This window comes from Sceloporus undulatus, chromosome 5 (assembly GCF_019175285.1).
Source record: "Sceloporus undulatus isolate JIND9_A2432 ecotype Alabama chromosome 5, SceUnd_v1.1, whole genome shotgun sequence".
Lineage (NCBI taxonomy): Eukaryota > Metazoa > Chordata > Lepidosauria > Squamata > Phrynosomatidae > Sceloporus > Sceloporus undulatus.
In genome coordinates, this window is record NC_056526.1 from 103,334,938 (window position 1) to 103,357,581 (window position 22,644).

General features: G+C 41.3%; 1 protein-coding gene across 4 annotated transcripts in view; it reads right to left on the reverse strand.

Annotated features, from left to right (window-relative positions):
* The window catches only part of ETV6 (ETS variant transcription factor 6), a 168,464-nt gene that overhangs the window by 25,322 nt on the left and 120,498 nt on the right, over positions 1-22,644 (reverse strand). For 3 of the 4 annotated variants that reach the window (XM_042467976.1, XM_042467977.1, XM_042467975.1), the window contains exons 3-4: positions 14,841-15,005; positions 5,141-5,272 (exon numbers count right to left, since the gene is read on the reverse strand). In XM_042467976.1, coding sequence (XP_042323910.1) covers positions 5,141-5,272; positions 14,841-15,005 — 297 coding nt within the window. Of the gene's footprint in view, positions 1-5,140; positions 5,273-14,840; positions 15,006-17,273; positions 17,368-22,644 lie in introns of all 4 variants that reach the window. The other variant, XM_042467978.1, reaches the window with a different exon arrangement.

Below are 22,644 nucleotides of genomic sequence, written 5' to 3' on the forward strand. Positions count from 1 at the left end.
TCGAATTGTTGAATCCGCATGGTATGCACTGGTGTGGTAATACAATTTGCACTCACACACTTTGCCTGAATCTGCACAGTGACTTGCCTTGGATTTGATCCCCTCGATTCGGAAGGGCAATGGAAGGGCCACCAGGTGTGATAAAACATTCACGTTATATGTGAATTTGCATAGCTGAACAGGAGTCACTCTGGATCTGAGCTCCAATAACCTCCATGTGACAAGGGTTTTGTCAAAAATGTGGCCCCTTATTGCTTTGCTCTGAAGGGAGATACAGATTTTCTACACTGTTACTCAGTGCTTCCTTGGTGGTGAACAAATTATAACAACCCACTTGACAACATCAATGAAGCTACTTTGATTTGAATAAGAAGGTAACCACAGTAAGATTAGCAGTGTTAACTACTCAGTCTCCAATGTGGCAGAGGGCAATCTTTACATTGTTACCAGGCATAGCATAGGTACAAACTCATCTGATTCAACAAAAGGATCACATGCATGTACTGTACTGTTTTCTCCAGAACGTAGTAGTGAGTATATTTTGCCACTCACTACAACGAAGCTCTATTATAAAGGTTATGCTGGCTAGAAGAAATAACTTCACACATTCACTCAAGAACACATCCCGATTATTGGAACACTCAGAAATATGCTATTTCCCTGCACATCGCATACAGTCGGTGGGAAACGTTGGAAAAAAATACTGTATGGACGAATGCAATATTACTTCCAACCACAGTAAACCAGCAAAATGTTTATATAAATCTACTGATCAATGGGTCTAACACCAGCATCACATAAACTGCTAATTGTTGGAGACAGATGGCTGGCAGACACACCTGCATTTGGCCTTTACAATCTGAAAACTTTATTCTTTTCCTTATGAGGAAAGTTATAGGGAAACATTTTGCTATACTTCCATTAAAATTTAGTATGACAAACGGTGGGTTGTGGGCTGCCACCAACGGGCCCTTATCAAAGGCCAAACATTAAAAACAGGGTTGTATGGCCACAAAAAACGGATAGCCTCCTCATGTTTTTGTTTCTTTGTTATTTGCCTTCAGTTGTTCCCAACTTATGGTGATCCTAAGGTGACCTATCATGGGGATTTCCTGGACAAGATTGTTCAGAAGAGGTTGCCATTGCCTTCCCCTGCATCATAGGCCGGTACAGACTGCCAAAATAAAGCTTCTTCGGGACTCTTTGGAGGTATGCTATTTAAATGATGCATGCATCCTAAGAATCCGGAAGCTGCACCAAAGCTGCCCTCCAGTGCTTAGGAATGGAATGTGGCTTTGGCGCGACCCCCGGACTCTTAGGACCCATGCATCATTTAAACAGCATACCTCCAAAGAGACCCGAAGCAGCATTATTTTGGCCGTCTGTAACAGGCCATAGTCACAGTCTAATACTCAAACCACTATGCCACAGTGGCTCATAGTATCTCTTAATTATTTAATGTATTGTTTCTTGCAGCAATGCTAACAGTTATCTTGTACTATGGTTGTATGCCCCAGCACACCATGTTGATGTGACTGCTCAAAGTAAGGAGAAAACAGTAATCACTCTAGCATTAATTTGTAAAGCTAACCTTGTGACTGACTGGTAACTAACAAACCTACCAGTTTTTTTCTATCATATGGCCATTCACACTGAAATGATTAGAATGGATATATACCACAGACCCCAATGAAGATTTAAAAAAAAAAAATCCAAGAGGGAGTGTGGTGCTATATTTAGCTGAGTGAGTTCTTCTGCCAGGCACCGGATGACAGGAAAGAAGCAGCGCAAGTGAGTCAAAGTACACAAGAAGCACTCATTACCTGCTTCTGAATATTTGGCACAAAGTGTTTCCCTCACTGCCCAGAGTCTGTGGCTGGAAGTAATCCATAATTAAAACAAAATGCTCCTCCTCAGCTTTTAATTTCCACCAAAAGAAGCCTTTAAAAATGCAAAAGTAAAAGCATAATTGCAGTAACTGGAAGAATTTGAGGGGAAGGGATCAAAGGCCAAAAGTACCGTATTTTCCGGCGTATAAGACGACTGGGCATATAAAATGACCCCTCAACTTTTCCAGTTAAACTATAGAGTTTGGGATGTAATCACCATATCAGACAACCCCTCTTCCAACGCACACCAAATAACAATTTAAAAAACATCAGATTTGATTTCAATATGGTAATTTAAATTCAAATGCTTATGACATGCAGGTCCTTAGCAGGAAACCTTGTTGTATACAAAGCCTGCTTGGATTGGTCAGCTCTCCCTGCCTGCCCAGTGCTTCCTGTCTCCAAGACTATCAGAGCAGTAGCTGCTTTCATACGATCGTCACATACAGTGGGGATGTGGCTGCGGCCGTTTTTGAGCTCTCCCCCCACCATATGCAGCGACTGCAGATTCTCCAGTCCAGCTTGGAAGTTTCAGCACCTGCCCTATAATATGACACCCGGTGTATAAGACAACCCCCGACTTTTGAGAAGATCTTCCTGGGTTAAAAAGTAGTCTTATACACCAGAAAATACAGTATTCATCAAGTGCCTGGAGAATACAATAAAACTGAATAAAGTAGGGCTATTAGGGGCAGGTCTGAGAAGATGGTGTGGGGTGAGTGATAAAGGGCCCATAAATTCTTTTGGGCCTCCAGTTTTAAATGGAGCAAAGGTGACATGATATCCTTGGTGTCACATAACTAATCATGCCTATTCACCTTGGCAACTGGGTAGGCAACCTTGTGTGTGTGTGTGTTGTGTGCCTTCAAGTTGTTTTGAATTTAAGGCAAAACTATCATGGGGTTTCCTTGGAAAGTTTTGTTCAAAGAAAATTGCCTTCCTCTGAGGCTGGAGAGAGTGACTTGCCAAGGACACCCAGTGGGTTTCATGGCTGAGTTGGGTATCGAATCCTAGTCTCCAAAATTGTAGTTCAACACTCAAACCACTAACCATGCTGTCTCTCAGGTAGGCAATCCTTCCTGCTATAAAAGAAAAGAGATGGACAGTGCACTACTATAGATGTTGTTGTTATGTATCTTTAAGTCATTTCTGATTTACTGAGACCCTAAGGCAAACTTATTTTGAAATTCCTCCCTTCTTCCTTACGGGCTGTCAAGAAGGAAGAAGCTGAGCCATGTGTAGCCCTTGTCACTCATGCAAAATAGGAATGAAGTTCTTGAAGATCAAATAGTTTGAGAAGTACAGTGTGGGAGAAAGACAGTTGAACTTCAGTCAGGGAACCCAGGTCCAAATCCTTTCTAAGATAATCACTGGGTGACCATGGTCCAGTCTTTAGATCTCAGCCAAGCCAACTTTTGCTGTTGCTGTGATTGTTTATGTCTTCAAGTTGTTCCCAAACTATGGTGATCCTGACTCATGCTGAGCTAGGATTGATCGTCATTTTAACTCTCATTGGATACACTCTACAGTTGGCCAGTTAAGCATAATGACAAACTCAATCTTCATCAAATTGCTAAACTACTTGAAAAACCGAGCCCACATGGGTAGGTGAGAAGAGGAAAGGAGGGAGTTTGTTCTTGATCTTCCAAAACACTATATGGAGGGATGAAAATATTACACTGAGCCAACTCGCAGAGTAATCCATCTATTTTATCTAGTTCTGTATTGCTGAAGTTGAATGAAAAGCAGCTTTCCAAGGGACTTTGGTACAGCAGATAACATTTTCTTTCTTGGATTCTTTTACTGGACAGGCCAGTCTTTGAACATGGGATATTTTATATGCACTGTATAATACTCTGCTATTAATTAACAGCCCAGTTATATTATTCTACATCAGTGGTTTTTCCAGGCATCCACCTTCAGAAAATCTTTGCTACTGACTTGTTTTGCTGATGAGCTCTTGAATTCTGAACATGCTGTTTGCCACAGAAGATTCTGGGTTTTTTATGTTTCAGAACAAGATATACTAGCCAGGCTTGCTGGACTGAACTAAGGGGGAACCCTGGTAACATAACAAATACTCTCCACTGACAGCACATTATGGGGAAAGATTATTAGTGATAGGCATTGCCTCTCTTTGGGGGGGAGGTTTGTCCACCACTGCTGATCTTCTCATAGCAAAACTCCTGGTGAAGGTTCCTGGGGGGCGGGGGAAAGGTTCTTGAAATGCAATTTAAAAATATTGTTTCATACAGTAACATGTAGGGTGTCCTTGGAAATAAAATTTAAAAAGTACGCAACAGTGAAACACTGCCTGGGAGCAAGGGAATATTTAAATTCAGCTGACATATTGAGTTTATGAACTCACTGGTCCAGCTACTCTAATCTTGTTTATTTTAGTTTGCAGTGCCTCTCCAAAGTTTCAGAGAGAGTCCTTTCACGGCTCTGCCGCTTTCGTTCCTTTTAATTTGAACTGTGAGGGGACTGATCCTGGGGTATTTTCAGTACACTGGTGCCTCGGGTTACGAAATTAATTCGTTCCGCCATTCCTTTCGTAACCCGAAAATTTCCGTTAGCACTGGAAAGCCTATAGCTGCACTTTGCAGCATTTGAATTTCGTGCCGAAATGAATTTCGTAACCCGAAAAATATTTCGTAACCCGAAACAGTTTTTGCCAATCCAACTTTTTCGTATCCTGGAAATTTCGTAACCCGATCATTTCGTATCCCGAGGCACCAGTGTACATGTTTTGCTACTGATCTACATCTCTTGCGTAAATGATGTTTTGCCTTTGTCAAACAGTTGTCTTAACAAGAAAGAGAAGAGCCACACAGCATATTCCAATGATAAAAAGTCCACTATTTAACCAGAATATTTGCCTCATAGTATAATCATGCTACAATTCAAGCTACAAGAAACCTAAGCTAAATTTCCCCCCAGTCCATCAGTTTTTTGTTTCTCATTGGGCAAGTGAAGTCTTATGTACCAGCTACTATAACATGACTCTAGAACTGGATGTAAACCTGATTTGTATATTACAACAGAAACAAAACAAATCTAGCAAGTTGTTACAAATGTTGGCTTTATAGGACAACCTGTAGTTTAATTTAAAGGCACAATAGAGAAGCATAGTCCATTGGCCATAACGTAATGGATTAACCCCTCTTATTCCTTTCAACTGTTCTTTTTTATTCCATAACACCACAAAAAATATTAGGCAACAGTATATACAAAGAGGCATTTGTCATTACCTTCATCATGGTTTTGATGTAATATCACATCGGACTGATGGATAGAGTTCCCAGGGTGGAAGAAAGGTGAAAATAGCATATGAGAATTCCTTTGCTTCAATATATGCTGAAGAAGCTCATACAACACATCACCTGAAAGAGAAATAGTCAGCTCAAACAAATGAAAAGCTATACAAAGATACAAAGAGTTGTTATCTCCAGTTTGAGCCACAACTCTTCAGCCTATAGTTGGGAGTTTACATGTGGGAATGTTGTTCCATTACAAAGAAAGAAAGAAGGGCCTCCCCATAAGATCTCAAAATATGGACAGCCTCATATTGAAAAATGCATTCCTTCAGATAACCTGGACCTATGACTTTGTAGGTTATAACTAGCATGCCCTGAAAAAACATCAGCAACCAGTGGATTAGTTTTGACAAGAGGATTGTGTATTCCCTTTAGCCAACTCTAGCTAACAATCTGGCTGCAGCTCTTTGGACCAGCTAAAGTTTCTGAACACTCTTCAAAGGCAGCTACACACAGAGTGCATTATAGTAATGTAAATGGAATGTAACTAAAATATGTGTCACCTTTGACAGATCTATGGTCCAAAAGAACGAGCACTGCTGGCATACAAGACCTAAGTGTGCAAATTCTCTCTTGATCACTGCTGAAACCTGGCTTCTAGACTCAGAGCTGAATTCAAGAGTATACCCAGATTGCGAAGCGGCATTTTCAAGAGGAATGTAACTCCATCCAGCACAAGTTTAATTCCTATTCCCTGATCTGCCTTTCATTGAAGCAGGAACACCTCTGTCTTATCTCAATTAAATTACAACTTGTTCACCCTCATCCAGCCCATTACTGATGATTGTACTGGTTTAGAACCACGACATCTTTCATGGTCTACGGTGGAAAGGAATACCAGAATTCTGTGTCATGCACATACAGATAGTACTGGACCCCAAAACTCTGGACAACCTCTCCCAGCAGTTTCATGGACTAATCAGAACCCTGATGTTGATGGCTAAGTAGCCTTTCTGGGTTAACCCTTCCAGGAAGATACAGCATAAAACTGTGCCTCCAAGTCCCATTCCACGGTTGATATTGAAAAATTGCTAAGGGGTCCACAACAGAATAATAGGAAAGGCTATAAAATTGGACTGTAAGGATGAGGGAGTATTGGGCTGAAATGATTATTTTTTCCTAGACATACTCCACTTATCAAGTTCCTTAAATAGTTCATCCAAAGCGGTCTTTGTCCTATAGTGAGGCCTGAAACTAGATAGAAATGGATCTACATAATCTGTCTCGCCCAGAAATCATTGGAGCTGGATGACCACCACGGGCTCCAGTACCTTGCCCAATAGTAGACTATTGGAAACTGACTGTAAGTATGATGAGATCCAGGGAGGGTATGATGGAACTCTGCAAGATACTACATTACTCTACCCATTCAGCCAGCCTCTCTCTGTTCCACCCACCACCCCCTACCCCATGAACCAGGAAGGGCAAAGGTCTAAAACATGGGTGGCGGACTTAATCTTTCTAAGAAACGTGCCCACATTGTTGTGCTGTTGTTGTTGCTGTGTGCCTTTAAGTCATTTTTTTTACTTATGGTGATCTGAAGGCAAACCTACCATGGAGTTTTCTTGGCAAGATTTGTTTTTGCTTTTGACTTCCTCTGAGGCTGAGAGAGTGTGACTTACAAACTTACCCACTTCTTTGGGCTGTACAAATCAAAAAGTATCCATTATCACTTTACAAGGTATTTAGCTATGCTTCCTTGGCAGCTAAAGAACTTTGGAGTAAAGCCCAGAAACTGAAAACCCTTGAATCAAGCCCGTTTCCCTCTGTGAAACTATTTGGGTCCCTGGTATCCATGAGAAACAAAACAGGTATAGGAATAGTAGTATCTTTGATAACAAACTTGCTGGCAGACCAAATTTTGGGATGGGGGCTGAAATTTCATCCATGACTCTGACATCTGAATTTAGAGAGGAAAAACTATTGGTTGAACAGGAACAGAGAGGCAGTCAATCTGAAAATATAATTTATTTTTACAGGAGCTCAGGCTACTTTGATTAAGGTGCTAAGAGCTGGCAATAACATTTCTCTAGAAAAAAAAATCATTTCAGCCCAATACTCCCTCATCCTTACAGTCCAATTTTATAGCCTTTCCTATTTTTTTTTAAAAAAAAAAGATTATCTGGAAGGAATAGATCTGATCCATGTAACTTGGACTGCAACTGCACTGCAGAGATAATGCAGTTTGACACCACTTTAACTGCCATGGCTCAATGCTATGGGATTCTGGGATTTGTAGTTTAGTGGGGTATCAGAACTCTCTGACAGAGAAGGCTAAATATCTCACAAAACTACAAACACCAAGATTCCATAGCATTGAGCCATGGCAGTTAAAGCAGTGTCAAACTGCTTTATTCCTGCAGTGCAGACAAGGTTTTGGATACAGGAGATGGAATACTGGAGGGTAGACCATATCCCAAGATCAAGCTGCATGGTACCCCAGACTTGACAAATTATTTTGGCAGTGGAAATTTCACAAATACTTCTCTTTGACCAATACAGTAATATCACATTAAAGAATGACAATTTCCTGTCTGTCATGATGTCCCAGATCAGCTGTCCCATGGTAGGGCTCAACCTGGGAAGAAGCATTTCATCATGTGAGCCCCATCTATAATTTGAAGGCTGCAAGTTTTTCATCTCAGATAACTATAGCTGTGAACAGTCTCTTGTTCAAGCAATAATCACATCAACTCTTCTTCTGTTGAGTTTCTACAATATCAGATTCTCAGAGCTTACTCATTACAGAAAAGAACATGGCTTGTTTTATATTTGATACAAGGAATCTTCAGACACTTAATGTAAATTATTTTTTACTATTTCCAGTAATCTGATTTAATTACAAATGTATTAACTTAATATAGAGACATTACATGTTTATAAAAGAAATCTAATGGATATTGTTTTGATGTACAACCTTTTCACTTCATTCAGTTAAACATCCATAGACGATGGTGTACATTCTACTGCAGAAAGCTTGAAAACAGTTGGGCAAAAGTTGGAATCAAGTTATTGAATAACACATCACTATATTGAGATACCCACATTTAAATGACAAGGATTTCAATTTGGACTGGATTGGTTGCTCTCTAGATAGGAGAGGCTCCTGATGCAACACCAATGGCATCTCCAGCAAGGCAACTTAAGCTTCATTCTGATAGTGGTAAGTATGAGGGCCATCTAGCAACAGATATCCCTGGAGTGGGAGGCTGAATAGAAGGAGGTGAAACCAAGATCCTCACAACAGAGGAACACTTCAGAATTTCACCCTCAGACATATGATTGATGTGTAACTGAAACAAGTGAACTGGGAGATCCCTTTGAGAAATAGGACCTGTGCCTTCGGTGCAGCAGAGGCCGATTGAGCAGGAGAAAATGGATCATGAAAAGCAATGACCTTGGCAGCAACCTAGGAGGAGGTCTTAGAAGAAGAGCCCAGAGAATAGCTACTGGCTCCATTTCTACCTCCAGGGATCATCTGGGTGTAAGAGGCCATGAACACAACACCTGACTGTTGGAGTTGGAATGTGCAGTCTTTGATGGGATTGAGACTGACTCTGCCAATGAATGCTTGACCGCAAGACAAATGGAGGAGCCAGAAGCTGGGACCGAGGCTGAGGCAGTCTTAGAAGATCCTGTATCCTTGGTTGCATACTGACCAATTCTGAATGCTGAGAAGAGGGCAGTTGAGGCCTCAGGGCCTGCTGCCAAATGCAACTCTCCGTTCTGTCTCTCCTGAGACATGAAAGCCACAAGCTGACACAGGAGGCAACCACACGAGCTTCAACAAGGCAGAGAATATACTTCAGGTGTCCAGTCCTTTCTGGGATCCTAACACCACATGTATTTCTCGAAGGACAGCAATGAAAAAAATAATCCAAAGGATGAGTCCAGCCATGAACGCCAATGCCACAACAACTACAGAAGAACTAGGGTATTCCAGGGACAAAGCAGGCCAAAGAAAGTCAATGAAAATAAAGGTAAAGCCAAAGAATGTAGTTCCTACCGATGCTGCCATAGCAGTAAAAAGGAACTAGTAGGTTTGGCAGGAAGGCCCCTATATAGGGGTGCTAGAGGTAGGTGGGGCTGCTGCAAAAATACGTATGTAATGCTTTAGAAGATTCTGAAAGATGCACTGCACAGGCACAGTATAATCCATTTATGTGAGTCACAGAGACCAAGGAGAAGAAACAAAAACAGCAAACCCTCAGCAATGATACCACCTGCCTTTCAATACATTCAAAGTGCCTGCTACCTTGAAGGAATCAGACATCATATTAAGCAAACTGTTTTATAGAATCACAGAGTTGGAAGAGACTGCAAGGGCCATCCAGTCCAACCCCCTGCCATGCAGGAACTCTCAATCAAAGCATCCCCAACAGATGGCCATCCAGCCTCTGCTTAAAGACCTCCAAGGAAGGAGACTCCACTACACTCCGAGGGAGTGTGTTCCACTGTCACATAGCCCTTACTGTCAGGAAGTTCTTCCTAATGTTGAGGTGGGATCTCTTTTCCTGTAGCTTGCATCCATTGCTCTGGGTCCTGGTCTCTGGAGCAGCAGAAAACAAGCTTGCTCCCTCCTGAATATGACATCCCTTCAAATATTTAAACAGGGCTATCATATCACCTCTTAACCTTCTCTTCTCCAGGCTAAACATCCCTAGCTCCTTAAGTCGTTCCTCACAGGACATGGTTTCCAGACCTTTCACCATTTTAGTCGCCCTCCTTTGGACACGTTCCAGTTTTTCAACATCCTTTTTAAATTGTGGTGCCCAGAACTGGACACAATATTCCAGGTGGGGCCTGACCAAAGCAGAATAGAGTGACACTATTACTTCCCTTGATCTAGATACTATACTTGTACTGATGCAGCCTAAAATCGCATTGGCCTTGTTAGCTGCCGCATCACACTGTTGACTCATGTTCAACTTGTGGTCTACTTGGACTCCCAGATCCCTTTCACGTGTAGTTTCATTCAGCCATGTGTCCCCCATCCTATATCTGTGCATTTTATTTTTCTGCCCTAAGTGCAGTACCTCACATTTCTCCCTGTTGAAGTTCATTTTGTTAGCTGAGGCCCAATTTTCTAGTTTATTCAGGTCATGTTGAATTTTGATCCTGTCCTCTGGCGTATTAGCTACTCCTCCTAATTTGGTGTCATCTGCAAATTTGATAAGTATGCCCCCAATTCTATCATCCAAGTCGTTGATAACGATGTTGAATAGCACTGGGCCCAGGACGGACCCCTGTGGGACCCCATTGGTCACTTCTCTCCAGGATGAAAAAGAGCCATTGTTGAGCACCCTTTGGGTTCGACCAGTCAACCAATTATAAATCCATATAACAGTTACGTTGTCTAGCCCACATTTCACTAGCTTGTTTGCAAGAATGTCATGCGGAACCCTGTCAAAAGCCTTACTGAAATCAAGATATACTATATCCACAGCATTCCCGTCATCTAACAAGCTGGTAATTTTATCAAAAAAAGAGATCAGATTTGTCTGGCATGACTTCTATCTCTGAAACCCATGTTGACTTTTTGTGATTATGGCATTGCTTTCTAGATGTTCACAGACTCTCTGTTTAAATATCTGCTCTAGAATCTTTCCTGGTATAGATGTCAGACTAACTGGACGATAATTGTTGGGATCCTCTTTTTTCCCCCTTTGTGAAGATGGGGACATCTTTTGCCCTCCTCCAGACTGCTGGGACTTCTCCTGTTCTCCAGGAGTTCTCAAAGATTATTGCCAAGGGCTCCGATATTACATTTGCCAGCTCTTTTAATACCCTTGGATGTAGTTCATCTGGTCCTGGAGACTTAGGCGCCTTACAGACGGGCCTAAGCGGCGCCGTCGTTGCGCCAGGAATACGTGTGAGGGGCGGCGCTTACGAACGCGCCTTGCCCCCCGCGCATATTCCGTACGGCAAGATGGCGGCGCCCTATACAGACGGGCGCGGCCATCTTGACGTAACAGACGCGCAGCGTCCAGACGTCTAAACCCGGAAGAGACGTCGCGAGTGCACGCTTTGGCAGTTGCGACATCTCTTCCGGGTTGCCGGAAGGAGCACGATTTCCGCGCTCCTTTTTTACAGCGCGGGGGAGTCGCACGGTTTGGCTGTAGCGGCTTCCCCGCGCTGCAACCGGCAGCGGCCCAAGACCGCCCCTTTTGGGCGGTCTGTAACGGGCCCCAAATTCATTTAGATTAACAAGATATTCCTGTACTATCTCTTTACTTATTCCGTGCTGAAATTCCCCTATTCTTTCCTCCGCTCCATTATCCTCATGTTGAGCACCCTTTTCCTTTTCTGAGAAGACTGAGGCAAAGAAAGTGTTGAGTAATTCTGCCTTTTGTCTGTCCCCTGTTAGCATTTTGCCATCTTCTCCACTCAGTGACCCTACCATTTCCTTCTTCTTCCTTTTGCTGCGGACATATCCAAAAAAGCCCTTTTTGTTGTTCTTAACCTCTCTAGCAAGCCTGAGTTCATTCTGTGCTTTAGCTTTTCTGACTTTACCCCTACATGTGCTTGGTATTTGTTTGAATTCCTCTTTGGTGATTTCTCCGTTTTTCCCTTTTCTTATACAGTATATGTTCCGTTTAAAAATTAGCTCAGTTGAAAGTTTCTTAGTCATCCATCCTGGTTTCTTGAGACATCTCCCATTTTTCTTCCTCATTGGAACTGTTTGAAACTGTGCCTTCAGTATCTCTCCTTTGAGAAACTACCATCCATCCTGAACTCCCTTCTCTTTTAGTATTCCTGACCATGGGATCACCCCTAGTATTTCTCTTAAGTTTACTAAAATCAGCTTTCCTAAAGTCTAGAATGCATGTCTGACTATGCCTGGCTTCTCCTTTCCATTGTATAACAAACTCCGGTAGTACATGATCACGCCCACCTAAGGATCCCACCGCTTGCACCCCATTAACTAGGTCATCCTTGTTGGTTAGGATCAGATCCAAAATAGCTGATTCCCTTGTTGCCTCTTCCACTTTTTGGACAATGAAATTGTCTCCAAGGCAAGTGAGAAATTTGCTAGACCTGGAGGATTTGGCTGAGTTTGACTTAAAGCAAACATCAGGATAGTTGAAGTCACCCATCATTACTACATCTCTCTTTTCTGAATGTCTGGTCATCTGTTCTAGAAAGACATCATCCAATTCCTCAGTCTGACTTGGGGGTCTGTAGTAGACTCCCACAATAACATCCTTGTTGTTTCCCCCTTTAATTTTTATCCAGATGCTCTCCACCTGGCTTCCAGGATCGATGTCTCTCTCTTCGCTGGTGTAAATGTCCCTGACATATAAGGCTATTCCTCCTCCTTTCCTGTTTGGCTTATTTCTCTTAAAAAGGTTATACACCTGTATTCCTACATTCCAATCATGAGACTCATCCCACCAGGTTTCAGTGATGCCTATTATATCGTATGTGCTTTGTTGTACTAGCAGTTTGAGTTGATCTTGCTTGTTTCCCATGCTCTGTGCATTAGTGTACATTAGTGTAGAGACATCAAAGACTATGTGTCCCCTTCACTTGCTGCTTGTGCAAGTTTTTTTGCTTCCCACTGTTGGGTCCTTGAACTGTTTGCCTTGTTCCCTCTATGAGTTTGACTATTTTCTCCAGCCCTTTTGTCTTCCAGAATACTGTTTCCCTCCCCAACATAATTCAGTTTAAAGCCCTCCTGATCAAATTTTTGAGACTATTGGCAAAAACGTTTTTGCCAACTGGCGTGAGATGCAACCCATCCCTTGCCAGAAGTCTATCCTGATGGAACCTCAGACCATGATCCAAAAATCCAAATCATTCTTGGCGGCACCATCTGCGGAGCCAGTTATTCACCTCTGCTATTTTCTTCTCCCTTCCTGGACCATGCCCTTCGACTGGGAGAAGAGATGAGACCTGTACATCCATCTCTTTCAACTTCCTACCCAGTGCCTCATAGTCCCTTCTGATATTCTGAAGGCTGTGCCTTGCAGTATCATTGTTTCCCACATGAACCAAAAGGAAGGGGTGATGGTCAGTAGGCTTGACAAATCTTGTCAGCCTCTCTGTCACATCACGGATCTTTGCCCCAGAGAGACAATACACCTCCCGAGACATCTTGTCAGGCCCACAAATCACTGGTTCAGTACCTCTCAGCAATGAGTCCCCCACGACCACCACACGCCTCCTCTGAGGCTTAGCAGCGGTTGTTCCCTTTGGTGGTACTTCCAGGGTCACCTGCTCTGTCCCTGTTGCTCTTCCTCATCATCCTTGATAACAGAGAGAGATTGGAATAGATTCTGTAGCTGCAAGCTCACACAACATTCCCTGGTTTCCCCACTTCTGTGTGTGACACTCCTCTAACTATCTACTTCTGTTGTATGTGAAGTGACCTCCTCCTCCCTAGCAACCTCCTCTGTGTGTTTCCCATTCAGGACCATCTGGTCCGTTCTGGTCAAGAAAACCTCTTGCTCCCTATGATGCTGAAGTGTAGCTACCTGGGGCTCCAGCTGCTGTACTTTGACTTCTAAGAGGGCTACCAACTTGCACTTGGTGCAGTTGAAGTTCCCCTTATCCCTAGGCAATAAGACAAACATCCCACAAGTGATGCAGGTGACTGCAGCACAAGACTGTGGGCTTCCCCTGCTAAATACCAGTGTAAAGAACCCTTGCTGGCTTGGCCTTTCTCCGCAAACTCTGTTAGCGAGCTCAGTCAACTGGGACTATAGTTATGAACAGAGTTCCTGGCTACTAGCTAGTTCCAAAGGCAAGTCTCTGTCTCACTTCCTCTGAGTGAGTCCCCACAAGCTCCTTAAGGGAGCAGTGAACAGAAAAGTGTAAAATTGAAGGAGATGTTCTCCAGCACTGTGCCAAGGCGACCTTCTCCTGTGTACTCCAAACCCTCCCAGACTATAAAAAATAAAAATGAGTGTGAAAAGAAAAATTTGCATGCCGTTTGGCGCGCGCCTACATCAACAGTTTTGTAGAACTTCTATCTCCTCCTCTTCCCAGTGGCCAAAGGAAATGGCCCCACTTTAAAAATTTAAGCTCTTACCAAAGCAGAGTCACAAAGAAAGCAAGGCTTCCCTTTGCAAGGATATCCCAGAATGAGGTACAATGTCCTTATAGGCCTGTCAACCATAGCAGCAATGGTTTCAATACCACATATATTATAACAGTGAAGAGTTTTGTGGCATCCAGTAACAGAATCCAGCATTTACATCTGGAAGCCCAAGAAGACAGAATCTACCCATCTGTACATCTGTCTGATTTACTACCAGATTCCTCAACAGAAAAGACAAATGTATTTTAAAAGCTATATCGATAATAATTATTTCTGTCAATGGCATCAGGTTAAATGTAAATGCTGAAAACATTCAAATGTCATGCTAAAGCATAGTTTGGAGAGAACAAATGAATCTAGCCTCCTCCAAGACTTACACACTTCTCCAGTGAAATTGCAAGGAAGAGACTGGAACTTTTTTACCCATCCATTTTTTGCTGAAACCCAATATGTGCTGTCACCCAATCCACCAAAACTTGGTTACTGCTAACCAAATTATATTTGTTAGACCTAAACCAATTTCCAACAGGTTACAATATAAACTGAAAAATATTACAGGATTCTCCCTTCTGAAGTACATAAACAACTCACCTGAATGTGGAGACCTATATCGAAAATCCTCTTTGGTAAGAAGCAAGAGTGCTTTGCCGTTCATCTCAAAAGTGTTGCTGTCAATGGTTCTCAATGAGAACTCTTTTTCAGCCCACTTCAGCCACTGGGTCACATCATCCCTGCTCCAGTAAATGGGCTGTAAGCCTGCAAACAATGGGATAATAATCACACACTGAAGAACTGGAGCATCTTGAAATCAAGATTTTCCAAAAATAGCCAGGCAGACCATGTGTCAAGACTAGAAATGGCATCAAGCTATATGCCATATAATGTAGCTATACAGTTCTCCCTCCATTATTGCGGTTTTGGAACTTGCATCCCTTGCTTATGCATGAGGAATGAATGGAGAGGGAAATAATGGGGCATGTGCCCGAGGTGAGCGCACGCTCCCGCAGTCATGTGCCTATATTCAAGCCAATGGGGCTTGAATATATGTGAAACTCCATTTTCACAAGGGAGCCCAGAACAGATCCCCAGCGAAAAAAGAGGGGAGACTGTGTATATAGAAAGAAGCACCTTCTTTCATGTGTCTGTATCAAATTGTGTGCCTTTTTATTTTCAGGGGACAGTAAAAGCTACCCACAGAGCAGAGGAAAAAGATTCTTCTCTTTACTTGTGTTGTGTGAGAAAATTTTTGAAATCATGAGTGAAATGTTGCAGGATACTTACTTCCATTTATAAGGAAGAGTAAAATCACATAGAGTAATGTGTCAAACCTTTCTCTTCAGCTTGTAATTTTTTAAAAATATATATTTTAATCTTTCTAAAATTATCTTTTAATTTATGGTAGGCTTTTAAAAATATTTTTAAATTATATTTTAAAACTCCTCATGAAAATAGAAACATGAGTGGGAATCATGGTTTGCATATTTTACTCCTACTTTTGGGGTGCAATAACAATTTTAATGATAAATTAAACTGAATTTAAAATTATTTTAATATTTAAATGTGAACACACAAAAATCTTTCCCTTCCTGTTCTCCTTTTTCTTGTTTATCCTTCCCTCTTCTAATTTTTCTTGTTTAGCTTTTATTTATTCTTTTAGAATTCAACAATAACAAAAAAATCAATCCCTCCCACCCAATCCCCTCCATATTAACAATATAATTACAACATCAAATAAAATCATGTACATACATTACCAAATCATCTATACATTATCTGCCCATCCATCCTTCAATCTATCCCTCCATACAATACATTATAGAAACAGAGCAAGTTGCTCTGTTTCTATAATGTATTAATATTTGCACTGTCAAAAATACAGTTGATTAGTCAGGAATCCTCTCTTCCAAACCCCACATGATCTAGCTAAGGAGATCGATGCATGGAAGAATTTCCTGGATTGGAAATTGTAAGCATAAATGAAAGTATGGCTGCTATGCATTTAAACTACTTTTGACAAGATACATTATCAAGAATGTGAATATGAATGCATTTCTAAATGAACTGTAGTGCAGATAGTTCACATTTGCAACAGGAGATGAAGAACTTGGAATTAACTTGTTACTTAAAAGTTAACTGTGATAGATTCCTTTTTCCAGTAATAAGATATAACTGCATCACATTATAACTGCAATAACTCCTTTTGTTGTGTAACTTTAACTTTCATGTTACTTTTGCAGACTTTAAAGACATAACAGTGTTCGTCTGGATCAATATACAAAGGGATATTGTAGCACCTTTGAGACTGAGAGAAAGAAAACTTAAGTCTACTTCATCAGATGTATCAGATCAGATATTTTTAGTTATGGTACTATAGCCTCACTAAACATCAAGGGGAAATATTACATGGTTCAATAGCTGCGTAGTGTTGTGTCTTATGTGAGCACACAGACTAGAGCAGCTGGCCCCAAGGTATGCAGAACAGCAGGAAAGTACCTTGCTTGGATAAAGTAGCCACAGCAGGACCCATCTGGGCTCAGAGAATGTATTCCTGAGGCCACAAGGTTTTCAGAGACAAATTTATCCCACTCACATTTCCCTTTATATGGCAAACAGGCAGTGTGTGTTTGTGTGCCTTCAACATGTCTGTCAACTTATGGTGACCCTATGGATTTTATGGGCTTTTCTTAGGCCAAGAATACTCAGAGGTGGTTCTGCCAAGTTTCTTCTTTTAAAATATTGCCTATAGCACCTGATATTCATTGACTGACCATGCTTAGCTACCAAAATCAGACAGGATCTGGTTCCTTTAGAATATTTAGGTTACAAATAGGTGGTCCTCCTCACTTTTTAAAAGATCCCTGGTATGTGTGTACAATGCAGCAGACAGTGTTGAACTAAGGCTGAGAAAACATAGGCTAGAATCCTATGCTGGCATAGGTAGTGATGGCACTGTTTCACTTATCAGTCTTTCTGGAAACGTTCACCTCTAGGCAGGCAGACTAACAGTAAGAGACAAGAACTCACACACATCCAACAGCTGATCTGACAGTCTGCCAAAATGAAAAAGAGGTTTTCATTTTGCCTCTTGTACTGAGCAAATTACTGGCAGTCTCTGTACCTGCAATATGGGAAAGGTATAGTCATCAGACAGCAAGGAAACAGACACAACATGCTGAAGAGTAGAATACTGCAAAGAGTCTGTTGCAGGAGGAAAGCAGCAGCATGGAAGAGTTACCATTAGTAACACTACTGAACATACTGATCTATCTTGTTCTTTGCACAATAAAACAAGGCACAACTTCAGAACCAGAAAAATCATTCATTCATTCATTCTCATAGCAGGGACATGGCCCGGGGCAGGGTCCAGACTCCCCCTTCCATTAGATACAATGAATGGTGCACGCTGCTGTGCCACCGTGCCCAAGCCCCATTATAATGGTGGCACTTGGTCTGCCCCCCCCCTTCCCAAAATCCTGGCTATGTCCTTGCTCATAGTAACAGCACTTGCTGAGTGCTAAAAGCCAGGAAAATATGTCTATCATAATTCTTCAGGGTACAGAATAAGACTTCTAGTAAGCTTGGGAGAACTTCAGTGTCCTGCACAGCTGCATGATCTTGCCATATTACTGTACTTTACACTAATAAATTAGTGTAATATATTAGTGGGAATAAATTATAGGATAGATTTCCAGAACAGGAGAACTCATGCAAATCTGTTCAGCTTGCCTAATTTATAAATGTTACAGCATTAATTTTGTTTCTGATACAGAAAGTTGATTTTCTGGCTTAAGAACTGATTTTGTTTGTTTGTTTGTTTTGCTTAAAGCACAGAATACAGACAGCTCTGTTCAAAGCAACCTACATAGGTTACCTTGGCAACTTTTACAGGGTGAGCCACTACTATCCTCATATTGCAGGTGCAGATTGGGAAATGAAAGTTGTAGCTGCAAGATTGCCTAAGACCATTAGGGAGTGTAGAAGGAAAAACAAGAAAGTTGGACCTCATTCATTAACTGCAAGTAATCAAAGCAAAATTTATGGACCTTTTAAAAATGTATGCCTGTGTTTTCACATGGAGAGAAGGAAGCATGTTGAACAAATGCTTAGATTCCGAGAACATATCTGGCTAGAACTCAATAGTTTTCTAGAAACCTGGAAACAATAAAATCTACCATCGTTTTGCATCCCTTATTGAAATTACACGTTGTTTTCCTTGTTGTGTTGTATTATGTCGTAAGAACATATGAGAATAGCTCTCTGATCTTTGGAAAGTCTCCACTTTCCACTGATGGTGGCTGAAACCTTATTCTACTTCAATGGAACACACTTCCCTCTTACTTTCCTATACCGAAAGTGTCCAACAGCCATCAAACTTATCTTCAGTTCCTGTACACAAATGTTTTATGTGAAAGAAGTCGACAGGCACCTAGGCCTTTCCTTAGAAGACATGTTAGCATGAATGGCTGCTGCTTTTTCACTGCTTATCTCATAAAATTGCTTAGCTGAATTAGACAACAAGGCCAACTAGTCTTGTCTTCAATAGTAAGCAGTCAGATGCTTGTGAAAAGCAGGAAACAAAAGGTGACAATTTTATGTTCCATATTCCTAGTACTCAGAGTTATATCGCCTCTGAGCATGGTAGGCTCATTAATTGTTGTCCTTCCATCAGAAAGCTAAAACATTTTTATTCAGACAGGCTTTTTAAAACAGAAAGTCTTTAAAGAACCGGGTGGGGATTTTGTACTGTTTCAATTGTATTATTTTAAGTGCTTTCTATTCATTAACTGCAATTTATCCTTTTAATGAGTAATGCATCTTAATATTGTATCAGTTGAATTCTGTTTTAATGTTTACTTTTCTATGCTTTTAACTGTGCTTTTTAAAAAATTGTGGGCCACTTTGAATTCTGATTTTGGAGAAAAAGTGGGAAATGATGATGATGATGATGATGATGATGATGATGATAGCCTTTGAATTGCTCTGTCTTGTTATAGAGAATGCTACATGACAGCTCTGTTCCTTTCATTTAAGTATGAGTCACACTCCATCCTCAGTTATGGTTGTCTCACAGCTGAGGAGCCAAAGCTTACAGAAAGAAAGCATGAGATTTGCTCGAAACAGGTCCTAGACACAACCTCCAACAATCTCCAAATTAAAAAGATTCCTAGCTAGTCAGGATAGCCAGATAACTAATAGTCTCACTTGGTATTTAGCAGTTTCTAATTCTGCTTGGCCATGAAAACTCACTGGGTGACCTTGAGCAAGTCACACTCTCTCAGCCTCAGAGGATGGCAATGGCAAACCCTCTCTGAAGAAACTTGCCAAGAAAATCCTGTAATATGTTTGCCTTGGGGTTGCCATAAGTTGGAAATGACTTAGAATCATAGAACCATAGAATAGAGTTGGAAGGGATCCCAAGGGGCATCCAGTCCAACCCCCCTGTCATGCAGGAACTCACAATTAAAGCACTCCAACAGGTGGCTATCCAGCCTCTGTTTATAGACCTCCAAAGAAGGAGAGTCCACCACACTCTGACTGTGCTCCACTGTCAGACTTGAAGGCACACAACACACACAATTCTTGGTAATTAAATGCAGATTTTCTACCAATTAGCATATTTATCCCTGCTGAACTGCTTACTTGCAAGTATGTTATAACTGAGGGGCTCACACTGTCTTACCTGAAGTTACCTCTACCCATCAAATCCCAGAATTGTCTTTGTAGATGACTGATTTTTAAACTGTGCTCTAGGGAAGCCTGTGATTCTTAAGAGGTTTAATGGGAAGTTCAGCGGCTTCATGTTTTCCAGAAAGAAAGCTTGACCACCACTGCAGAATTTCCTTTGCAATTTGCAGTTGCAGAAACCTGGTGGAGGTGTTCTAAGGGCACACTCTCAGTTCATGAAAGCCACAACTTAAGAAAGAGTTGAGCAAAGAGAATTCCAGAGGCATCTTCAGTGGATAAAATGAATCCTCTATACATATGGGAACGTATCCCAGCATATAAAATGCTACTGGCTGGAGAGGCTGTTGCTAAAAGCCAGATTAAATGTGCCAAACACCTTAATATGGTGAGGGGAAGGTACAAGTAGCAGCAGTGGCAATAGTGTGTGTGTGTGTGGGGGGGGGGTGACACTGGCAGACCAATGTAGGGATGTTGGAAGACCAACAGAGGAACACAGTACGTGACTAGGAGGAAATAAAAAGACAACAGAAGCAATGCACTGGAGAACTATATACTGTACAAGAGATGAAAAATGAAAAGAGGTGAAAGGATGGCAGATTCCTTCAAGGGAGAACCTTTTGATGATGCACCCCCAATTTTAGAAAGTAAAGTGGAAGATGTTCTCAAAGCATTAGAGAGAAATAAATCAACAACTGCATACTATGATACTAGTAAAGCTATTTCAAGCTATAGAAACAGAATCCATTCATATTCCTGCAAAACAACAACAACAACAATCTGCCAACAAATATGGGGGAGGAAACCAACAATGGTCCAACGCATTAGAAACAATATGCATTCTACATTTTAATAATTCTAATCACCAACAAAAGTTATACTACAAAGGGGGCTGCAGCAATGATCAGGCCATTGCACCAATCTCCTGAGCAAGTAAGGAGATTTTACAACAAAGAATGTGACCATATACAGAGTGGGAAATACAGTGGTACCTCGGGATACGAAATACCCAGGTTACGAAATTTTCGGGATACGAAAAAATCCCATAGGGAATTATTGTTCTGGGTTACGAATGTTTTTTCGGGTTACGAAAAAACTTTTGGTGCTTTTTTCGGCTTTTTCGCACGGAATCGCGGCTTTTCCCCATTAGCGCCTATGGCAATTCGGCTTACGAAGGCTTTTCGGGTTACGAAAGCGGCCGCGGAACGAATTACTTTCGTAACCCGAGGCACCACTGTACCAAATATCCAAGCTGGGTTCAGCAAAGAAAGACACACCCAGGATCATATTATAAATTTACATTGGCCAAAGCATTTCAGAAGTAAATCAACTTTTGCTTTATAGATTATACTAAAACCTTCGCTTGTACAGATCTTGACAAACCACAAGTTGCTCTAAAAGTAATGCCATGATATTTGACTATCCTGATGTACAACCTACAAAAGCCCACTATCAGGACACAATATGGAGAAATAAGATGGTTCCCAATTAGCAATGCTAAATTCTACTACTCTATCTGTTTAATTTATATGTAGATCATATGTAATGTGGGAATACACTCAGAGGAAGGAGGAATGAAAACTGGGGGGAAGAAGCATCAACAATTTAAAACATGCAGATGACACCATATTACTAGCTAAAACATCAAAGCATGAGTATTGATGAAATTTAAGGAAGGAAGTGAAAAAGCATGGTTGCAGCTAAATGATAAGAAAACAAAAACAATAACAGACCATTTACAAAACATACAAGGGGATGATAAGACATCACAATAGTTAAATATTTTCTCTGTATTGGCTGTCCTCAATAAAAATGGGGGACTAGTCAAGAAATCATAAGATGACTAAGATTTGGAAAGGCAGCTATGAGGAACCTAGATGAAGACCCTCAAATGTAAAGATCTTTCAGTAGATACCAATGTTATGATCATCCATCATACAGTATTTCCAATTTCTAGTGAAAGCTAGACAGCTAGAAAGCTAGACAGTGAAAAAAGATGACAGAAAGAGAGTCAACTAATTTGAAATGAGGTACAGGAGGGGAGTTCTGCAGGTATCATAATTGCAAAAAGACAAATGAAGGATTCCTAGAGAAAATCAAACCTAAACAAATCCTAGCAGCCAAACCAACGAAAGCCTCCACTTTTTCTCATCTCCTGCCCCACTAATCTAGCAGTATAGGAACACAACAACATCAACTGGGTGCACAACAGCCTTTTGAGGGAAAAAGACACTTAATGTCCCAGGCGTAATGCTCCATTATCAACCAGCCTGTTGAATGTCACAAACAGAGGGCAGCAGAAAACCACATCAGGTATATTACTGTATATACTCATGTTTAAGTCTAGAAATTTGACCCCCAAAATTGAGTCAACTTATCCATGGGTCACTGTAAGTACAGTACTTTAACTCTTTTTTAAAAGGAACCATCCCTGGTGAAAGACAAGAGTGCAATCTGTCCTAGTAGCATTGGCCCCCCCCCCCCCCCGCCTTCTTATCCATCCAGCCTTTAGGGTGAGCACAGACAGTTAAGCCTGATGCAATTTTGTAAGTTCTTGGGCATCATTTTCTTTTGCTTCATCCTTTACAGCCTTTGTTACATGGCCCTAAATTTTACCCTCGACTTATCCACGGGTCATATCAAAATCCATAATTTTGGGTCCAAAACCTGCCCTCGACTTATACATGATGGTGACTTATAGTCGTTTATATAC